The following is an 18,670-nucleotide window of genomic DNA, read 5'->3' on the forward strand; positions in this document are numbered from 1 at the left end:
TTTGAGGTCACCGTCCACCGTCCACCTGCCTCTGCCACCCACGCCCTCCCTCTCAACCTAGGTCAAGTCACTCCCTCTTCCCCTCCAGGATGTGGCTCAGATGTCACCTGCTGTGTCTGTGTGCTCGTCCCACTGACTCCTGTTCCCGTTCCTTATGGCACCACAGTTTATCACCACACACATCTGTCGGTCTGCGTGTATGTGTGTGTTTATAGATTCTATAGATGCAGATATTTGTGTTTGCTTTGCTTATTTGGGTGTTACTCGAGTCTAGATTGTAGGCTCCAGCAACTGGAGAGCCTGTTTCTGACCCTTCATCCTCAGTGCCCAGCACAAGTGCATGAAGAAATTCACCAATGACAGCTGATCCACAGTACTCCCAGGCTCCTTCCGGATGAAAGTCCAGAAGTCTAAGGTTTCTCTCCAGGAGAATCGTGTGTGGCAGGGACTGTCAGGAAGTCCCCAGAGGACGAAGCACTTCGGAGGAGGCTCCCCAGGACTCAGGCCACCTTGCACCAGGAGGAGCGCAGGTCCCAAACCCTCCCGGTCCCGCCCCTTGGCTAGCCAGCGGGGGCGGAGCCAGGGCGCCTGCAGCCCGGCTGCCTTCGCAGCGTCCCCTGGGCAGAAGCGGGCGACGGGGCGGGTACTGCGCCAGGCCATGGGCGGAGCCAGCACGCCCCCCTGCTGGGTCCCCACCCTCGCCGGTTCTCCGCGTGGGGTCGGGACAGCAGTCACCTAGCAACGCCCGCCCCGCCCCCTCCAGTCAACGGGCTCCCGCCCCTAGCATGGCCTGGCAGGGCTGGCCGGCGCCGGGGCTGTGGGTCGCCGGCTGCGGGCTGCTGCTCCTCGCCTTCGTCCTGCTCCTGAGCCCCCGCGGCCGCCGAGCGCGGTGGGGCCTCCGCGGCCTGCTCATGACGCGCAGCCGGCGGCTGCTCTTCCGAATCGGGTTAGTGCCCGGGCCCGTCCAGGTGGACGCGCTGCCGGAGGACACAGGGAGGCGGGGACAGGGGGCGGGGGCACTGGAGAGCGGGAACGGACTCGGGCCGAGAGGTCCCGGTCAGAACTTGAGGGATCGGGGAGACGCTGCAGAAGCCGCGGAGTTCGTGGGACCGAGGCGCCAAAGGAGTTGGAGGGCGGGAGAGCTCGGAATTCGGGCAGCTGGCCCAGGGGGACGGTGCGGGAGCCGGCCGGGGCGGGGGTCAGCGGGTCCGGCTCTTGTGGGCGGTGCGGGTGGAGGAGGGCGCCTCGGACCTTCTCTCCCGCAGAGAAACAGCACCTTTCTGCGGATCCCTGCCCCTGCCCCTGCCCGTCACCCCTCCCAACCGTACGAGTAGGTTGTTCTGTCCCAAGCTGAAGCCCCAGGCGCTTTCCTTGTACCTCTTACCCCAGCACTGGAAGCCCCAGGCTGTGAAATCTGACCTAATAGCCTGACCCTGGGTCACTGCCCTGCAGGTAGGGTCCTCCGTAGACCCTCCCCTCCCTCAGTTCCTCCCTTCCTGCCTGGGTCCCGAAGAGGTGGCGACTCTCACAGTGCCCTTCCAGACAGAGGGAGGCTTCTGAGAATCCCCCTGCCCTTCCTATTCCCAGGGCCGCCATGGGGCAGGACATCAAGCCCCAGTTTAAGGATAGCGATACTGGGACTGAGAATTGTGGAAGCCCTGGTCACAAGCCCTGTTACCAGAAGAGCTTAAGCCTGGGAATTTCCTGAGTTGCAGCTCTAGGACACTGTGTCAATTCACCCACTCCTCCCTCACCAGATCACCCCAGGGCTCCCCAGAACCGCAGGCCAAGAATCCCACTCACACTCAGCCTGAGAACTAGGGAATTTTTTAAAGCCTACTGGACTGAAAAAATAATTTACACAATGTCACAACCAAGTTGCTATTGTTATGCAAATGAAATTACAATAATGTGATTTAAAAATATATGAATACACTTTCTTTTGGATATTTTGTTTTGTTTGGGACAGGCAGAGCCTTGCTATGTAGCTCAAACTGGCCTTGAACTCATTATGTAGTTCATGAGGCTGGGCTGGAACTCAAGGCAATCCTCCTTAGGCTCCCTAGGCATTTGCCACCAGGCCTGGCCTGGAATTTTTTTTCCTTTTTTTTTTCTTTTTTTTTTTTTTGGTATGAGGATGGATCTCAGGACCCTGTACTTCACAGGCAAGCACTTGCACTGCTGAGCTAAGTCCCCAGCCCCTGGCATGGAATTTTTTTTTTTTTTTTGTCTTTTTTCTTTTTATTGGTAACGGGGATCGAACTCACGACTGCCTGCTTGCAAGGCAGGCGCTTATGCAGCTGAGCTAAATCCCCAGCCCCCATGGCAGGGAATTTTTAAGAAAACATTTTTCCTTGCAGAATTTCTGGAAATTTTATAGCCCTATTTAGGAAAGTAGTTTTAAATTTACTTCTATTTCCAAAATTGATATTTGAAGTCAGAAAAATGGCCTGAGGAAGTGAAAAATTGAGTTTCCATGAGGAACTGGAATCAGAATTCCTGCGATCAGCATGCGAGGTCACTGTGTCGGAACTGTGAGGGTTTGGGTATGTCTGCAATTTGGATCCAAATTCCTGAACTAGGAATTCTCAAGAGTTACTTCAAAACTGAGTATTTCTTTAGTCTTTGTCTGGATTTTAAGGTTGCTTTGGAATCAACTTCCTGAATATATGGAACAGAGGGTATGCCTGAAATCAGAATTCCATGCCCTGCCCCTCCACGGTCTGGGAAACAATGAGTCCTGTCCCCTGGGGGAGCGGCTGTGGTTGCTGATCACTGGCGGGAATGGGGACACTGACAGGAAACTTAGGAGAATGTGCAGGTGTTGATGCTGCCTGGACCCAGGCCAGCAGGAAGGATGGAGGGGGAGGGGGAGCAGATGGGCGCCCCCAACCCGAAGGTGTGGCTGGGAGAGCCATGAGAAGAGGACTCTTTGGTGGGCAGGAAAGTAGACCGTGATGGAAATCTCAACAGCAGCTGGGAGAGGAGCCATTTTTCGCATTATCATTGGAAATGATGACAACTTGAGGAGTTGGACATCGTAGAAAAGGCTTTCCTCAAGCAACGCCACTGTAGCTTTGGGATGGGAATAACTGGACCGAGCCTCAGGTGCCTCTGACTTAGCCACATGCACCTGGCCATGTGCCAGCTAAACAGTAGCATGAGGGGCACCAGACAAATCAGTGTGTGTATCCTGGCTCTGTGCTTAGGAGCCATGTGACCTTGGACTGACACCCTTTCTGTGCCTGGCTTGTTTGTACCTGTGAAATGGGGTGGTGATTGTGCCTGTCTCCAGGGGCTCCTGTGAGGACCCAGCAAAACCCTGCAGGGGGCCTGGCTTGAAGTTCATGCTCAGGAAGTGTTGGCAGTTGCTCGTGCGTGGCTTCGGGTGGGCAGGAGAGGGCGTGTAGCACGGCCAGCTCCTGGCACCTCCTTCTGTCTTCTGAGTCCATGCCCACCACCCAGCAGGAAGTGCCACATCCCTTCATGCAAGCAGTAACCCCTGGTTGCCCTCAGTCAGTACTTAAAGGTCACAGACAGGAGCAGGACCAGGTCACTGTTCCCCCAGGGGCAAGGGAAATGCTACCTCTCACGCTGGGCCGGCCTGGTCCTCCCTAGCCTGGCCACCTAAACTGACTCCTGCCGCCCTTGTAGCCTGTGTTCCCTAGAGTGGCCAGACTGTAGCTACTCAGACTGAAGTCACAAACATGTCACTTCTCTGCTGAAACCCCTCCAATGGCTTCTCATCCCTCTCATGAAGTCAGACTCCATTCGAAGAGAGGCTTGAAGCCCTCTGCACCCAGTCCCCCTCCCTGTTATATGGGCCATTCACTTTTCCTTCAGACACCCCAGAGGGTCCTGCCTCCCTCCCTTTTGTCACTTCCAGTGAAACTGCTTCCCCCTTCCTGTCCCCTTCCTCTAGTTCCCTGCAGGGTGCCCACCTCTGCAGCCCCTCCCCAACCTTATTACTATCTGTAGTGGTGCACCATGTCCCCAACCATATCTACTGGCCTCTCTGTTTATTTTTTTTCTCCTCCACCCAGAATATGGTCACACAAGGGAAGAAACTGTTTGCTGCTCCCTCCTAGCTTTTAGAATAATGCCTGGTAATTGCTTGGCTCCTAGTAAATATTTTTAAATGCCAGATGTCTTGGCTCAAGCACTAGGCCCTCTATGAAGCCAGCCCAGCCTCCTCAGTCCCAGTTCACCTCCACCTCCGCACAGGCCCTGCTGCCGTCTTCCCTCTTACCAGCTTCAGTGTGTCCTCTTGCCTGTCCCAGGCTCAGTTGGACACAGTTTGGCTCCCTGGTGACTCCCACTAAACTGGCCCTGGGAGCTGGGTGGAATCAAGAGTGCCTGGGACCAAGTGGAAGAGAGCAAGGGAAGCCAAGAGAAGCAGACCAGAGCCAACGCCATTTCCAGGCCCTGGCTGGGCAGGTGACTGAGGGAGGAGGACAGAAATCATCAGCCCTGGCCTTTGGGCTGGGACCACTGAGCTTGTTAGAGGAGCGGCTGGCCAGGCTTGCAGTGTCCCCCTAGTCCTGCCTCTGTGCACATGAGTCTCCTCTGGAGGTGACTGTGATGTCAGGAGAAACTTTCCTGGGAGTGCTACATAGTGCAGGACTCCTGTGGGCATGGGGAAGTGACCCCAATACCCCACCAGCCCTCCCCAGTGCTGGCAGCTGCAGGAAACCCCACCCCCCCTAGAGCCCATTCAGCTGTCTCATTGCAGGGAGCTGCTGTCTGTGGCTAAGGGGCCAGAGCAGATCCAGGCTCTGTTAGAACCTATGTCCTGGTGGCCTCCCAGGTCCCTCAGCCCTCACACAGCCCACTCCAGATTCAGTGTCATTAACGGTGCCCTGTCACTGGGTGGGTGCAAAGACTGGGTGAGCTGGGTCTTGGCCGGGTGCACCCCTTGACCAGAAGCTCACCCACCCAGGCTTGCTTGTTGGGGTGCAGTAGAGTCTGATGCCACCCCCTCCCCAGTCAGGGGCCAGAAGGGAGGACACCAGGGAAGTGGCCTCACAAAGGGGGCCATCAGGTCCTTCTGCTGGAGACAGAGCTTCTTTTAGGCTGCTCCCCTGCCCAGCTGGGACAGATACTTGGAAGCCCTCGGGCGTCTCTCACTGCTGCCCAGATGGTAAAGTGACCAAGGGAGGAGGGGAGGAAGAAGGGCCCCATTGTGTGTTTTCTGCTCTGTGCCAGAGGGGGCGGGGGTGGAGTCTTGCTGTCCCCAGCTGTCCCACTCAGCCCAGACACCAGAGAAGCTGCCCTCTGGCCGTGGTTCAGTAGGGCAAAAAATAAGGGTGTGCACTGTGACCCCACAGTGGAGCCTGGGCTCTGCACAGCCCAAGCCTGCAGGGAGGACCCCAGGAGGCCTGCAGCTCGCCCTGGCTCCCCCTGCCTCTTACTTGGGTCCTCTAAGACCAATTAGGAAACTCTATTTTCTTTTTGGTGAGGCCATGGTAGTAGTTCCGGGCCCCAAAACTGCTGAGTCAGAATTCAGAAAGGGGTGGGAGAGAGGTCAGAAGCTCTTGTTTAATCCACACTCCAGATCATTCTGATATGGGCAGTCAAGGCTGGCCTTGGGAAGCTCTGTCCTAGATGGCTGCCTGCTGACCATGCCTGAACACATACCTTCATTTTGTATGAACCCTCTTCTGGTCCCAGGGAGTTATGTGTCATGTGAACTTGAGGGGAGGGGCATTCAGTTTAACAGAAAAGGAAACCGAGGTGTGATGAGTGGGTGCCGGCCTATTGCATCCAGTCAGAAGGAAAGATGCTGTGTATCTGACAGGGGCAGCCAGGCAGAATGGCATGCGGCTGTCATCCCAGCTACTCAGGAGGCTGAGGCAGGAGGATCACATGTTTGAGGCCATATTTATCTAGTCACTGTCTCAAAAAAATAAAAAGAGCTCGGTATGGTGTCTTACACCTGTAATCCCAGTGCTTAGGAGCCTGAGGCAGGAGGACCACTGCAAATTGGAGGCCAGCCTGGACCACACAATGAGTTCAAGATCAGCCTGAACTAGATCGCAAGCAAAACAAATAAATAAAATAAGGTAAGGTAAATAAAAAGGGATAGGGATTAGCTCAGTTGTCGAGCACCCCTAGGTTCAAACAGCAATACTGAAAGAAAAAAGAAACCAGGGTCCTTAAGGGCAGTGGCGTCCCAGCTGGGTGGTGGCAGCTGGCAGTACCACAGGTCAGGGGACTCCTTCACTGCCACATTTTCCCTTCTAGGCCCCATTCCTTTCCCCTAAATTCCCTTCATCGTCTGGCTCCCGATGGAGAAGTCTCCACTGACCTCCCAACTCTAGAACTGGGACCTAGATGTGAAGGGACCTTCAAGAGTCCTTGAGCAGGGCGTCTGACCTGGAGCCCCCTCAGATCCCTGCTTCCCTGCAGCTGTTCTGCCTGTGGCAGGCTGCCTGTGTAAGGAGCTGGTCCTGGGAGAGGGGTCAGAGCAATTACCGGACTCCCTGGAGGCCCGGAGGCCAGATCATGTACTGGGTGTCTGGGTCACTGTAACCACCCGAGGTTATCATTTTCCCTGAGAAAGGCCCCCAAAGGAATTGAGGTGGCCCCAAAATAGTTCAGGCCCAGTCATCTCGTCCTAGCCGCCCATCTGGGGCTTGGGGAGGAGTTTGACAGTTCAGCGGACTCCAGGTCAGTCCACTGTGACCCTGTCCCTCACTCTGTGACCCCTCCTGTTTCCTCTGCGTCTGTGCAGTGGAGGGAGCACTGCACCGAGTCGGGTAATCAATCCACAAGAGGGCTTAGGGCAGGGCTAGGGCAGGGGCAGAGGCAAGAAAAGCTGTGGCACCAGTAATCGTTATTAAAGATGAGGCAATGAGCTCCAGAGGAGCAGTGACCTGCGCGGGGCACTCAAGGGCCCCGGACCTGGCTGCAGAATCCTGCCCAAGGCTCCTTCCCCTTCTGGTGCTCCCCGCGCCCCCTCCTCCTCCCTCCTACTCCAAGGCCCTGCTGCAGGCTGCGGGCTGCCGGCCACGGGACAGGCCATGTTGGGATTTTGTGCCCCAGTCACACAGCACCACCCATGCCTTTGGGTCTGGGTGACCTGCTTGGCACAGTACCCTGCATGCCTGGGTCTGCGGGGGAGAAGGGTGGGACTTGGGAAGCAGGTGGGTGAGGAGGGGAGGGGAGAGGATGGAGAGGGCTTAAGTGGGGCAGGACACCACCATGGACCCACATTCTGGCTGGGTGACTGTGACTCCTGCGTGCTCTGCCCCTCCTCAGCCTTTCCTAGATGCCACTTGCTCTCTGTGCCAGTGCTGGGGTCGCCAGGAGGGCGACAAAGAGCCTTGAGGAGCTACCCAGGCTGGGCACTTGTCACACACCTGAGACAGAAGCCCATAGATTCAGGCCTGGCCTTGAAGGCAGCTTGGGAGAGGGCGTGCTCCAGATGGAGCAGGAGGGAGACCGCAGGTGTGGACAGCGGTCGCAAGGGTGTTAGTTGAGCCCTTCGAGATTGCTGGATTCCAGTAAGGGGAGAAGCCCAGAGGCAGGAAGAAGGGTTTTCCTGGCAGAGAAAACTGCCAGAGCACACAGGGTGGTTTTGAAATTTTAATAACAAGTTTAGACGTTCCAAACACTCCTGAATAGGAAAGCCTTCTGCCCATTGTAAGAAATAAAATGTCATCGAGAGTGTGGAAGGCCTGCGCTCCTCTGTCCAGCTGCCTCTGTGCTGAGGCACTGTGGCCTGTGGGCCTGGAGGCTGACCCACCTCAGCAGGTCGTATTATTATTTTTTTGGTATTTTTTTGTTCGTTTTTGTTTGCTTGTTTTTTGAGAGAGGGTCTTGCTAGTTCAGGCTGGCCTAGAGTTCACTACAGAGCCCAGGCTGACTTCAAACTCATGGATTCTTCTGCCTCAGCCTCCCAGGTGCTACAATCACAGGCATGCACCACCAATGCTCAGCTCCGTTTTGGATTTTTGAGACATACCCCTTGGTATGTAGCCCAGGCTCACCTTGAGCTCATGAGTCTCCTGCCTCAGCTTCCTGACTGCTGGAATTACAATAGGCCTTTGCTACCACACCTGGCAATTGCATTTTTTTTTTTTTTAACAGTGCTAGGAATGGAAGCCAGGGCTGTGTGCATGTTGGACAAGTACTCCACCACTGAGCCACATCTTTGGCCCTTATTTTATATGTGCCTGTATTCTGGAACAGTCGGATTTTTTGTTTGTTTGTTTTAGGATCTTGCTATGCAGTCCAGTCTGGCTTCAAACTCCCAATGATATTCCTGCCTCAGCCTCCTGAGTGCTGGGATTACAGGCATGTACCACCATGCTAGCAACTCAGGGTTTTGACGTGTAGTTTAGGCTGGTCCTGTGCTCCCTATGTAGCTTTCAGCAATCTTCCTGCTTCAGTCTCCCAAATGCTTGGATTATAGGTATCCTCCACCATGCCTGGCTTCAGGAAGGGGTAGGTGTGATGGTTTCTGCATGCTCAGCATTTTATATAAATGTTGTCCAATTGTTTTCTCAGCAATATATCTTAGTTTAATGATACATGTTAGCATAGTTCCTGTTGAGACCTGTCACGTTAGATCTCTTGTTTTGCTGGTGTTGATGGACATTTATGGGGTTTCCAGCTCTCCACTCTGGAGAGCAAGTGTTTTTCTTGGGCCAGACAGAAGTGGAGGAGGCAGAGACTGGCTTTGATCTCAAGCTTCACGGAGATCTGACTGTGAGGCGACTCTCGCAGGCAAGAGAGCAGGGCTCAGTCAAATGTAGTACGTTGGGGGTTGTGTTGCAGGGGTGCTGCAGTTTGGATCGGAAATGAGTTGTTCCTAAGGCCTGGGTGCAGGCTTTGAGGGCCTGTCCCCCAGAGCCCACGCAGATGAGCCAAAGGCAGAATTGAGAGGGGTCCTGCGAGGATGCCTTGCACCAGGAGGGGCCAAACAGAGGCCCCTGGCTGTGTGGCTGGGAGGACAGCCGGCCTTCCCCAGAGGGACGGAGCAGGAGGAGGAGCTGGCCTTGGGACTGGCCCTGGGTATGACCAAGGCCAGCTGCAACGGCAGAGGAGGCGGATTAGAGTTAGCCACACAGCAAGTCCTTGGAAGTCATCTGTGGAGAAGCCTTAGGCCTGCGGACAGGGTCCAAGCACTCCTGGGTCCTCGGCCCTGCTCGCTGCGCTGTTGTCCCTCACCTGCAGCCCTTGCAGTCAGCTTCTGCTCTCGCTGCTTTCACAGCAGCCGCCACACACTGGCCTGGCCAGCTGTCCCCGAAGCGGACCATGTGCTTCCTTCCTGAGGATGCAGTCTTCATCAGCAGCAGTCTGGCCCCTGTCCACCTGGCTGACCCCTGCTCCAGCGCTCTCTGCCCCTCCGGCCTGCAAGGGACTCTGAGGCTTCCCAACAACCCCTGGGGCCTCCCATTCCTGCCTGTGGAGACCTTGGTACCACACCACCTGGAACAGTGCCCCCTGCATGCTCCATCTCCACTTGCGGCCTTGCCGTGGAGAGAAAAGCCTCTCCTGGCCGTGCGGGCCCCAGTCCCTCTCTTCTCTTCCAGCTGCTCTCTTCCATGCCCAGCTCCAGTTAAATGGTAGCTTGCTGACGTAGTTTTCAGTTTAATATCTGTTGCCTCCTCTCCTTTGCTACAGCATAAGCTACCCCAGGTGGAGGGGACCCTTCCTGGTATCAGTACCATCTCCGGGGAGGGCAGTAAATATTTGCGAAATAAAGCGAGCAAAAAGAGAAGGGCCATGTGACCACAGCCTTTCAGTGCACGGTCCCTGCTCTAACAGTCTTACCCTTTAGGCAACAAAAGCTAAGCACACACATGTGTCCAGTAAGGCAGGCAAGGACATTTCCCAGTCCCTGCCAGGGGCAATGATCATGTACTGGCAGCAGTGCAGACGCCAGGCTGAATTTGGGAAGGAAGCAATGGTTGCTAAACCCTTTCTACCACGTGGTGCTGACTGAGCGCTTTCCATGTTATCCTGCTTTATGTTGTTCCATCATCACATAGCCCAAGTTAGGGCATGGGTGCAAGGTGGCATCTGGCACGGAGAAAAGGGTAGTTTTATTTCATTTTTTTCACATTTCAAATAATTTCAGACTCTGCAAAATAGCACAAAGAATTCCCAGGTACCCATGGCCAAGCTTTCCTGAATGTTAGCATCTTTCATAATCACAGTAGCAACAATTTTTGTTGTTTTTGTCCTTGTCAGACGGCCTCTTGCCTCAGCCTCTCAAGTGCTGGGTTGACAGGCGTGTGCCGCCATCCCTGGCACAGTACCGTTATCAAAAAACCAATTACCATCATTTTAAGGACCTCACTCACATTTTACCAACTGTCCCAATCTTGTGCCATTTCTGGTCTAGAATCCATTCTGGGGTCCTGCACTGCACTTCATCTTTTCATCTCCCTCCCGTCTGGGATGGGTGCTCAGCCTGTCATTTGTGATGTTGACATATTTGGAGTGCTGGCCACATGTTCTGTAGAGTGTGTCTCAACCTGAGTTTGTCTGAGGATTTGACTAAATTATGGGTGTGCATTTTTGGCACAGATGCCACAGAAGCGCAGCTGCACCCTCCAGGGTACACCACACCGAGAGGCGACTATGTCTCTGTATTGTTACGGCTGGAACTCACGTGTTTGTGCTGCTGCAGGTGGAACCGAGGGCCCTGTGTGTCCAGCACACCCTGTTGTGCCAAGCTGCACCTCGGTCCTGAGATTAACTTAGATCTCTGGTTTCAGGTAGAGTCAGCCAGGTTTCTCCAAGCATCTTGTGCAGGAGCTACTTTGAGGCTATGCAAATGGCCTCGCTCGCATCCCACTCATCGCACTCGGGTGACCTACCCAGTGCCAGGTGTTGGGCTGTGCTCTTGCCGTCAGAAACTAGATGTTGTTTGTGTGTTCAGACCAGTGTGAGAGGAGAGAAGCTCAGCTGGTTGGGAGATTTGTCAGAGGAGGAAAAATCTAGATGCAGGCAGGGATGCCAACCCTCCAACCGCACCCAGGTGCCCTGGGCTTCTGCTTGGCACCGTCTCAGCCTCAGGACCTAGCACCACCACCAGGCATTTTCTCCAGCCCAGAAAACAGGGTGTTTGCTGAGGGACCTTCAGGGACAGCTTGCAACCTGCTCGGCTGCCCACAGCAGTACAGGGGATGCCCAGAGGACAACAACCTGGTCTATTCCAGTCACTGCTCTCCAGCACCCATGTACTCGGTCAGCACCTGCCAGGGGAATGAAGGAGGAAGAATGTGACTCTCTCAAGAGGGTAGAAACACTTCTTTTGTTTGACACCTGCCTCTCCTACACTCTCATTCTGCTGAAGTCTGCCCCTCCTCATTTGCAGATGATCTAATGGACACACTGCATACACTTTGGAGCACTTTTTTATTCTTAATGTGTAGTCTTAAGTTTATATGTTTATGTTTTTCTCTTTTGTCTTTGAGACAGGGTCTCACTATGCAGTTCAGGCTGGCCTTGAGCTCACTTTGTAGCACAAGCTGGTCGTGAACTCACAACAATCCTCCTGCCTCAGCCTCTGAGTGCTGGGATTACAGGCATGAGCCACCATGCCTGGCTTCATTTATTTTTTAATGTTTCCTTTTTCTTAGATTTTTTTTTGTGTTTTATTGGTATATTTTAGATGCACATTGTGATCACATTCATCGTGGGGTATTTGTACCTCCACATGATCTATCTTGCTTCTTTTATTCCCATTTCCTTCTCCTACCTGCAATCCCACTTCCCCTCCTTATTTACAAAAGCTTTTGTTTTTACTTATTTTCTTCTAGTCTCTTTTTCTTGTCCCTTCTTTCCTTTCCCCTCCCCTCGTGTTCCTTCTCATTTGAACAATTTCTTCCCATTTCCAAATATCTGTTATACATTACGACCTTTCTTTACACTTACGGGGTTCTCACACCAGAGGAACAATATAGTACTTAAATATATATGTTCGATTTATTCACTTAAGAATATGGTCTCGGACTGGAGAGTTAGCTCAGCAGCATAGGCGCCTGCCTGGCAAGTGCAAGGTCATGAGCTCGATCCCCAATACCAAAAAGAAAAAAAAAAAAAAAAAGTACAGTCTCAAGATGTATCCGTTTAGCTAGAAATGTCTCAAGCTCATCCTTCTTTCTGGCACAGCAGTACTCTATTGTATAAAAACACCTCATATCTTTTTGATAGATTAAATTTACTGGTACATTTTGAAAACCACATGTTTTTGTACCAGGAATCGAACTCAAGGCCACACACTTGCCAGGCAGTTGCTGCCTAAGCTACATCTTGGTCCTTACCATATCTTTTTTTATCCAATCATCAGCTGATGGACATTTGGGCTCTTTTCAAGATTTAGCTATTACAACTGTGCTGCTACAAACATGGGTGTGCATACATCACTGTGGTAAGATGGTTTTAATTTTGGGGGGAAGATTTCAAGAAGGAAATAGCTGGGTTAAATAGAAGCTCTAGTTTTAATTTTTTGAGGAATCTCCACACTGCTTTCCTCAGTGGTTGCACCAGTCTACACTCCCACCAGCAGTGGAGAAGGGTTCCTTTTTCCCCACAGCCCCTCCAGCATTTGTTATTGCTTGATTTCTTGATAATAGCCATTCTTTTTGGGGTGAGATGGAATCTCAGCATTATTTTAATTTGCATTTCTCAGATGACCAGTGATGTTGAACAATTTTTCTTATATTTACCTGCCATTTCTGCTTCTTCATCTGAGAAGTGACTGTTCATTTCAGGTGCCCATTTTTGAACTGGGTCTTTAAATTTGGAGGGTCTGATTTTTTTTTTTTTGAGTTTTTTATATATTCTAGATATTAGTCCCCTGTCTGAGGAACAGCTGGCAAAAATTTTTTCCCTGTTGGTGGGTTGTCTCTTCACTCTATTGGTGGTTTGTTTTGCTGTGCAAAAAATTTTTAATAAGATGTGCTGGGCATAATGTACACGCCTATGATCCCAGCATTTGGGAGATTGAGGAAGATTGCCATGAGGTCAGGGCCAGCCTGAACTACATAGTGAGACCCTGTCTCAAAAAACAACAAAAAAAAAATGAGACTTCATTTGTTGATTCTTTGTGGTATTTCCTGTGCAATTGGGGTTAAGTTTATAAAGTCTGCCTATACCAATGTCAAGAATTCTGCCTATTCTGTCTTCTAGCAGATTTAGTGTTTCTGTTTTGATATTTAGGTCTTTGATCTGCTTCGTTTTTAGTTTAATGCATGGTAAAAGACATGGGTCTAATTTTAATCTTTAGCATGTGGAAAGTCAGTTTTTCCAGCACCATATTTTTAAAATTTTATTTTGAAAGTGGTAAAATATAACAGAACAAGACAGAATAAAGCCAGCTAAGATTGTACAGTGAAATTGGTACAGAACTTCACAGCAGGTTACCGGGATAACAGTAATAGGTATCACAGTATATTTCATTATCTTTATAATAGTTTTTTCAATCACGTATATCAAAATGAGATGAAATACAGAACACTATAGAACTTATCAAAACAAAATATTGAATAGAGCAGTACCATTAATCAGAATAGAGAAAAACAGTAATAAAAATATTTGCCTTCAAAGAGATGGTAGAAGAAAATCCCCCTTATTTGCTATGGTTAACTTCCCTGGAGATGCTCAGATATCTGATTTCCATTTACTAAGGAGGGGGGACGACAGGACAAGGGGGTAGGGGCAGTAGGATATTTGACTCTAGGCCGTGCACCATTAGGTTCACTATTGCTTAGCAGGGAGGCAGGCTGGTTGCTTGGTTTCCTAGCTTCATAAGTTCCAACATGGTGTGGATCTCAGAAGACATTGGTTGTTCTCCCCCTGGAAGGGTCACAGTCTGCCACACTGCCACTGCTTACCAGAGAGGGGAAGTCCAGCACTATTTATTAAAGAGGTATTGTAGTCAGGGGTTTGCAAGGAAAACAATTACATACAGGACATATAATTTACAGTATTGTTTTATAGTAGTCACCCAAAGAGTTAAATACAAGAAGTCCACACTGAGACCCAAGGAATCCAGGTGAGGGCCTGGATTCTACAGCAATGTCCTGCATGAGTCCAGCTGAAGACCTGGAGCCCATGACAATGCCTCCCACAAGTTCACCTGGAAGCCTGGAGCCCACAACCATGACTCATGTGAGTCTGTTTCATGGATCTGTGCTGGGAAGGCCCAAAGGTCAGCAGGGAAAGCCAGAAAGTCTGTGCCAGTGGGATGAAGGAGCTGTGCCAGTAGGCTGAGGGATCTGCACTGGAGCCAGGAAGCGACACTCAAAGTAAGGACCAGAACTCCCCCAAAAAGTACCACAGGCATGCTCCGTGACAACAATGTCCCGAGCTCCTCCTCTGATGAGAACAGCCAAGTTCATATCAGGAAAGAAGCTCAACGAGCTCCCCCAGGAGAACCCACAGCAACAGGAGAACCAACAACAAGCAGGAGAACCAACACCACCACCACTCTTCCTCCGTAGCCCTCCCTTTTATGTTGGCAGCAACCCTCAGGTGGGCCATCCACACCCAGCACTATGCTGGTTCAGTTGAGCTGGTATTACAAGTTGACCACCAGTTGTCTGTCCACTGCAGAGGCTGTCTCTTCCAGTGAAGGTATTTGGCCACCTTGTCAAAGACAAGGTGGCTGAGTGTGTTTGGAGATATTTCTGCATCTTCTAATCAGTTCTGTTGATGCTTGGGTCCTTTTGTTGCCATTACCATGCTGATTTTATCACAGTAGCTTTGTAGTATAATTTAAAGCTGGGGATTGTGAAGTCCCTGCTTTGCTTTGTTTAGGATTGTTTTCTCTAGACCTGTGAGATATGCTATTGGTATTTTGATTTGAATTGCATTAAATCTGTATAACAATTTGAGAATGTGATCTTTTTATGAATTTTCAAGTAATGACTTTTATGCTGATTAATTTAAAAAGTAAAATCAGAGCTGCAGATATAGCTCAGTGGCATAGCACTTGCGTGGCAAGTGTAAGGTCCTGAGTTCAACTGCCAGTAAAAAAAGTTAAACCAACCTGAGTATCCAAGAATAGGGGATTTGGGGTGGGATGCAGAGTATAATCTTACTATGGGTTAGCACCATAGGATTATTTTAGAGTCCCCCCCCCCACGCATTACATATTCATTTCCAAATAAGAAAATACACAAAAGCAAAAAACCATAAGAAGCTACTCTCAGTGACTATGTAGATACATAGAAATATTTTCTATTTAATAAATAAATTTTTATTTTTGTAGTACTGGGAATTAAACTCAGCACCTTCACACTGAGCTATATCCTCTGCCATATTTAAAGACAGGGTCTTGCTAAACTGCCAGGCTGGGTTCAGATTTGTGACCTTCTTACCTCAGCCTTCCAGGGAGCTGGGATTGAAGGCATGTGCCACCATGCCTGGCCCACAGGTTTTATTTTTCTTAGCGTCTCTGTGCCATTTGGAGATCTGCCACACTTAACTTTTGCATCTGCTTATGGGCACTTCGGTTCCATCCAGCGCCTCTCAATGGCTGTCTCTGTCGTACCAATGTTTTCCCATTGCAACAGCACAGGAGGACTGAGCGTGAGCCCACTGACACCACGGGAGGGACTGGTTCCGCTTCCCCTTCGATCCTTCTGCTTGGAGAATCTTTCCCCACAGGGTCGTACTGCCTGCCCTTCTCAGACCTATGACCTCTTCAGTGAGGCCTTCCGTTCCTCCTGTCAGCCTTCAGTCTCTGTCCCTTTTCCTGCTTTTCCGTGTTATCTTCACCCATGTATCGTTCTGTTTCTCTTATGAGAATAGAAGCTTCAAGGGGACAAGGAATTTGCCTTGTTACTGTTGCACAGGGCCTGGCCAAGAGCCAGCACTCCATAAACATAGCTGAAAAGATGACAGTGTGGATGGCTGACCTGATTTGGGAAAATAAATAAGTAAATAAACAGAGGACCTATGAAAAATGGAGGTAGCTGGACACCTATAATCCCAGTAGTTGGGAGGCTGAGGCAGGAGGATCTCAGTGAGTTTGAGGCCAGCTTGGGCTATGTAGTGAGTTCCTCCCCACCAAAAAAAGGACATACAGACACATAAAGAATGGCAGAGCCACTCCAGGTTTGCCACAGTGGTCAGTTGATAAAAAGTGCCTAGGCACATGGCCACATGGGGGCATGGAGCAAGGAGAGCCTGGGGTTAACTTTAACTAAACCACGTTACCATGGAAACCTGCTTATTATGGGCTACACTGCAAACAAAACAGTTCTGGGGGAGGCCGCCCCTCCTCTTCCTCCCCTCTTACACACACACACACACACACACACACACACACACACACACACACACACACAGAGTGCATCTGGTAGAGATTTAGGGTCTGTTCTCTAGCCCCAGCTTAACTTTTTAATCCTCCAAGATGTTTCCCCATTTTCCCTTTTTCTATGTTATGTTGTTTTAAATTTTTATTTTATCGGTGTACGACTGATTGCCGACTGATTGCGGTACCAACGCGTCTTCAAGCCCTCTCTTCCCTTCTTACCCCACCTCCACTCCATCTCTAGTTCCCATTTGCCAGCGATCTTGTTTCCTGTCACCTGCCCTATGCCTCCCTGTTTTCTGCCCTGCTCAACCTCTAACCCTAAACGCTGGCTGCCTTCTCACCCCATCCCTATCCCAGCCTCAGTTCCCCTTCTGCGAGGCAAGGCCCCAAGTCAGCTCCTTCCCATGCTATAAAAATGAAACTCAGACCCTCTTGTTCAAAAATCAAGAAAAGAGTAAAGGCGCTAAAAGGCGGGAGAATGTGAATCTGAGCCCAGCCTGGCCGATTTTGTCTCAAAATCAAAACTAAAAAAAGACTGGGGAGTCCAGTGTGAAGACTCTGAGTTCAATCCCCAGTACCAAAGGGGAAAAGAAAAGAAGAGAGAGAGGAAGAAAGGCCAACAAAGCCTCGGGATTGAGCCCAGGACGCCTCCTTCCCTGATCTAGGCTCCCCAGACTCCGCCACTGCCCCTCCTGCAGCTCCCTGTTCAGGTTCCCACTGCCAGGGCGCAGGCCCGGGGCAGGCGCGTGATGCAGTTCACGGCGTGGGAGACTCGCGGTGGGGCCCCGCGAAAGCTCGGCCGGGTCGAGGGACAAGGGGCGCCGCAGGGCTGACCACATCCTCGCCCTCCAGGTACAGCCTGTACACCCGCACCTGGCTCGGGTACCTCTTCTACCGGCAGCAGCTGCGCAGGGCTCGGAATCGCTACCCCAAAGGCCACTCCAAAACCCAGGCTCGCCTCTTCAACGGTGAGCTGCGGGGGGGGGCCCCCACAGCCGCCCCGCCCAGCCCATCCCCTCCCCTCCGGGGCCCTGCCCCTCGCCCCCGCCGCGGCCCATGAGTGTCTCTGTCCCCCAGGAGTGAAGGTGCTTCCCATCCCCGTCCTCTCGGACAACTACAGCTACCTCGTCATCGACACCCAGGCCCGGCTGGCTGTGGCTGTGGACCCTTCAGACCCCCGGGCTGTGCAGGTGAGAGGAGAGGGGGTCCCCATGATCCAGGAGATAGGGGAAGGACTGACCCTGCTCCCTGTGCCCATGGCTCGGGTCCACACCGTGTGCCAGGGAGTTCTCTCTCTCTCTCTCTGTCTCTCTCTGTCTCTCTGTCTCTCTCTCTCTCTCACACACACACTCACACACACACACACACACACATGTACACACAGACCTCTTGAGCGCAATATCGGGGAAGGTGTGTGTCTGGGTGTGGCAGGAACAAGAGAGGCAGGACTGGGGCACAGAGCTAGAGGGTGGGGTGCTGCCAGGATTGTGTTTTGGGTCCCTTTCCAAGGTACCTTTGCCCCACACCCCAGTAGCCCCTATTTCTTCTCTGAGCTTTGTCAGTTCTGGCATCTGTATCCTTTCTTGTGTGTGTGTGTGTGTGTGTGTGTGTGTGTGTGTGTGTGTGTGTGTCTGTCTGTGTGTCTGTCTGTCTGTCTACCAGTGTGCCAGCCCTTCCATGAACCTTGCTCTCCTTCCCACCTCTCCTCTCCCTTCCGTGCCCCTTGCTGAGTCTCCCTGTTAAAACCCCTTCTCTCCCAGCCCTGCCTTCTCCAGCTCCTTTCTCCCCTATGCCCACTCCCCCTGCCCATCTCCATTCTGCCTCTGCACTGCTCCCAGCTCAGCATCTGTCTCTGCTGCAGGCTTCCATCGAGAAGGAGGGGGTCACCTTGGTTGCCATTCTCTGCACCCACAAGCACTGGTAAGGGCCAGGTTGGGGTAACTGGAGAGGAGACGGTCTTCTGTGCAGCCTTGTCCTGGCAGGGGGCAGTGCTGGGACTGAATGCAGACAGGCCCTGAGCATCAGGAAGTCAGGCTGGGCAGGGACCCACCTTCCACCTGAAGTGCCTGTGACACAGCAGAAGGGGCAGGGAAGGACCAGTTACCAGTTACCAGGAAGCCCCGAGGAGAAGGACAGGCTATCATGGACAAGAGCTGTGTGCTGGGCGTGGACAGCTTTGTGATCTCTGCCACCAAGTCTGCCTGGTCAGATGGCCCTGCACCAATGGTTCTAAGTTGCATTTCAGTGTCAGCTGCCATGGTTTGAGGGGATGGGGGCATGTCAGGTGGAAATGCCAGTGACCAAACCCACTGGGGAGAATTCAAGGATGGCAGCTGAGGCCAAGTCCACAGAAATCAGTCGGCACTGGCCAAGTGGAGGTTGCTGGGT

General features: G+C 51.8%; 1 protein-coding gene across 2 annotated transcripts in view; it reads left to right on the forward strand.

The window, feature by feature from the left end:
- Positions 1-18,670, forward strand: part of Pnkd (PNKD metallo-beta-lactamase domain containing) — a 73,022-nt gene that overhangs the window by 50,133 nt on the left and 4,219 nt on the right. Inside the window, exons 1-4 of one of the 2 annotated variants that reach the window (XM_003462064.5) lie at positions 680-946; positions 17,135-17,250; positions 17,360-17,472; positions 18,144-18,202. In XM_003462064.5, coding sequence (XP_003462112.1) covers positions 786-946; positions 17,135-17,250; positions 17,360-17,472; positions 18,144-18,202 — 449 coding nt within the window. In that variant the 5' untranslated portion in view covers positions 680-785. Of the gene's footprint in view, positions 1-679; positions 947-17,134; positions 17,251-17,359; positions 17,473-18,143; positions 18,203-18,670 lie in introns of those variants that run through there. The other variant, XM_003462065.5, reaches the window with a different exon arrangement.

Source organism: Cavia porcellus, unplaced genomic scaffold (genome assembly GCF_034190915.1).
Source record: "Cavia porcellus strain 051 isolate PalLab524CR breed Dunkin Hartley unplaced genomic scaffold, mCavPor4.1 scaffold_26, whole genome shotgun sequence".
NCBI classification, from domain to species: domain Eukaryota; kingdom Metazoa; phylum Chordata; class Mammalia; order Rodentia; family Caviidae; genus Cavia; species Cavia porcellus.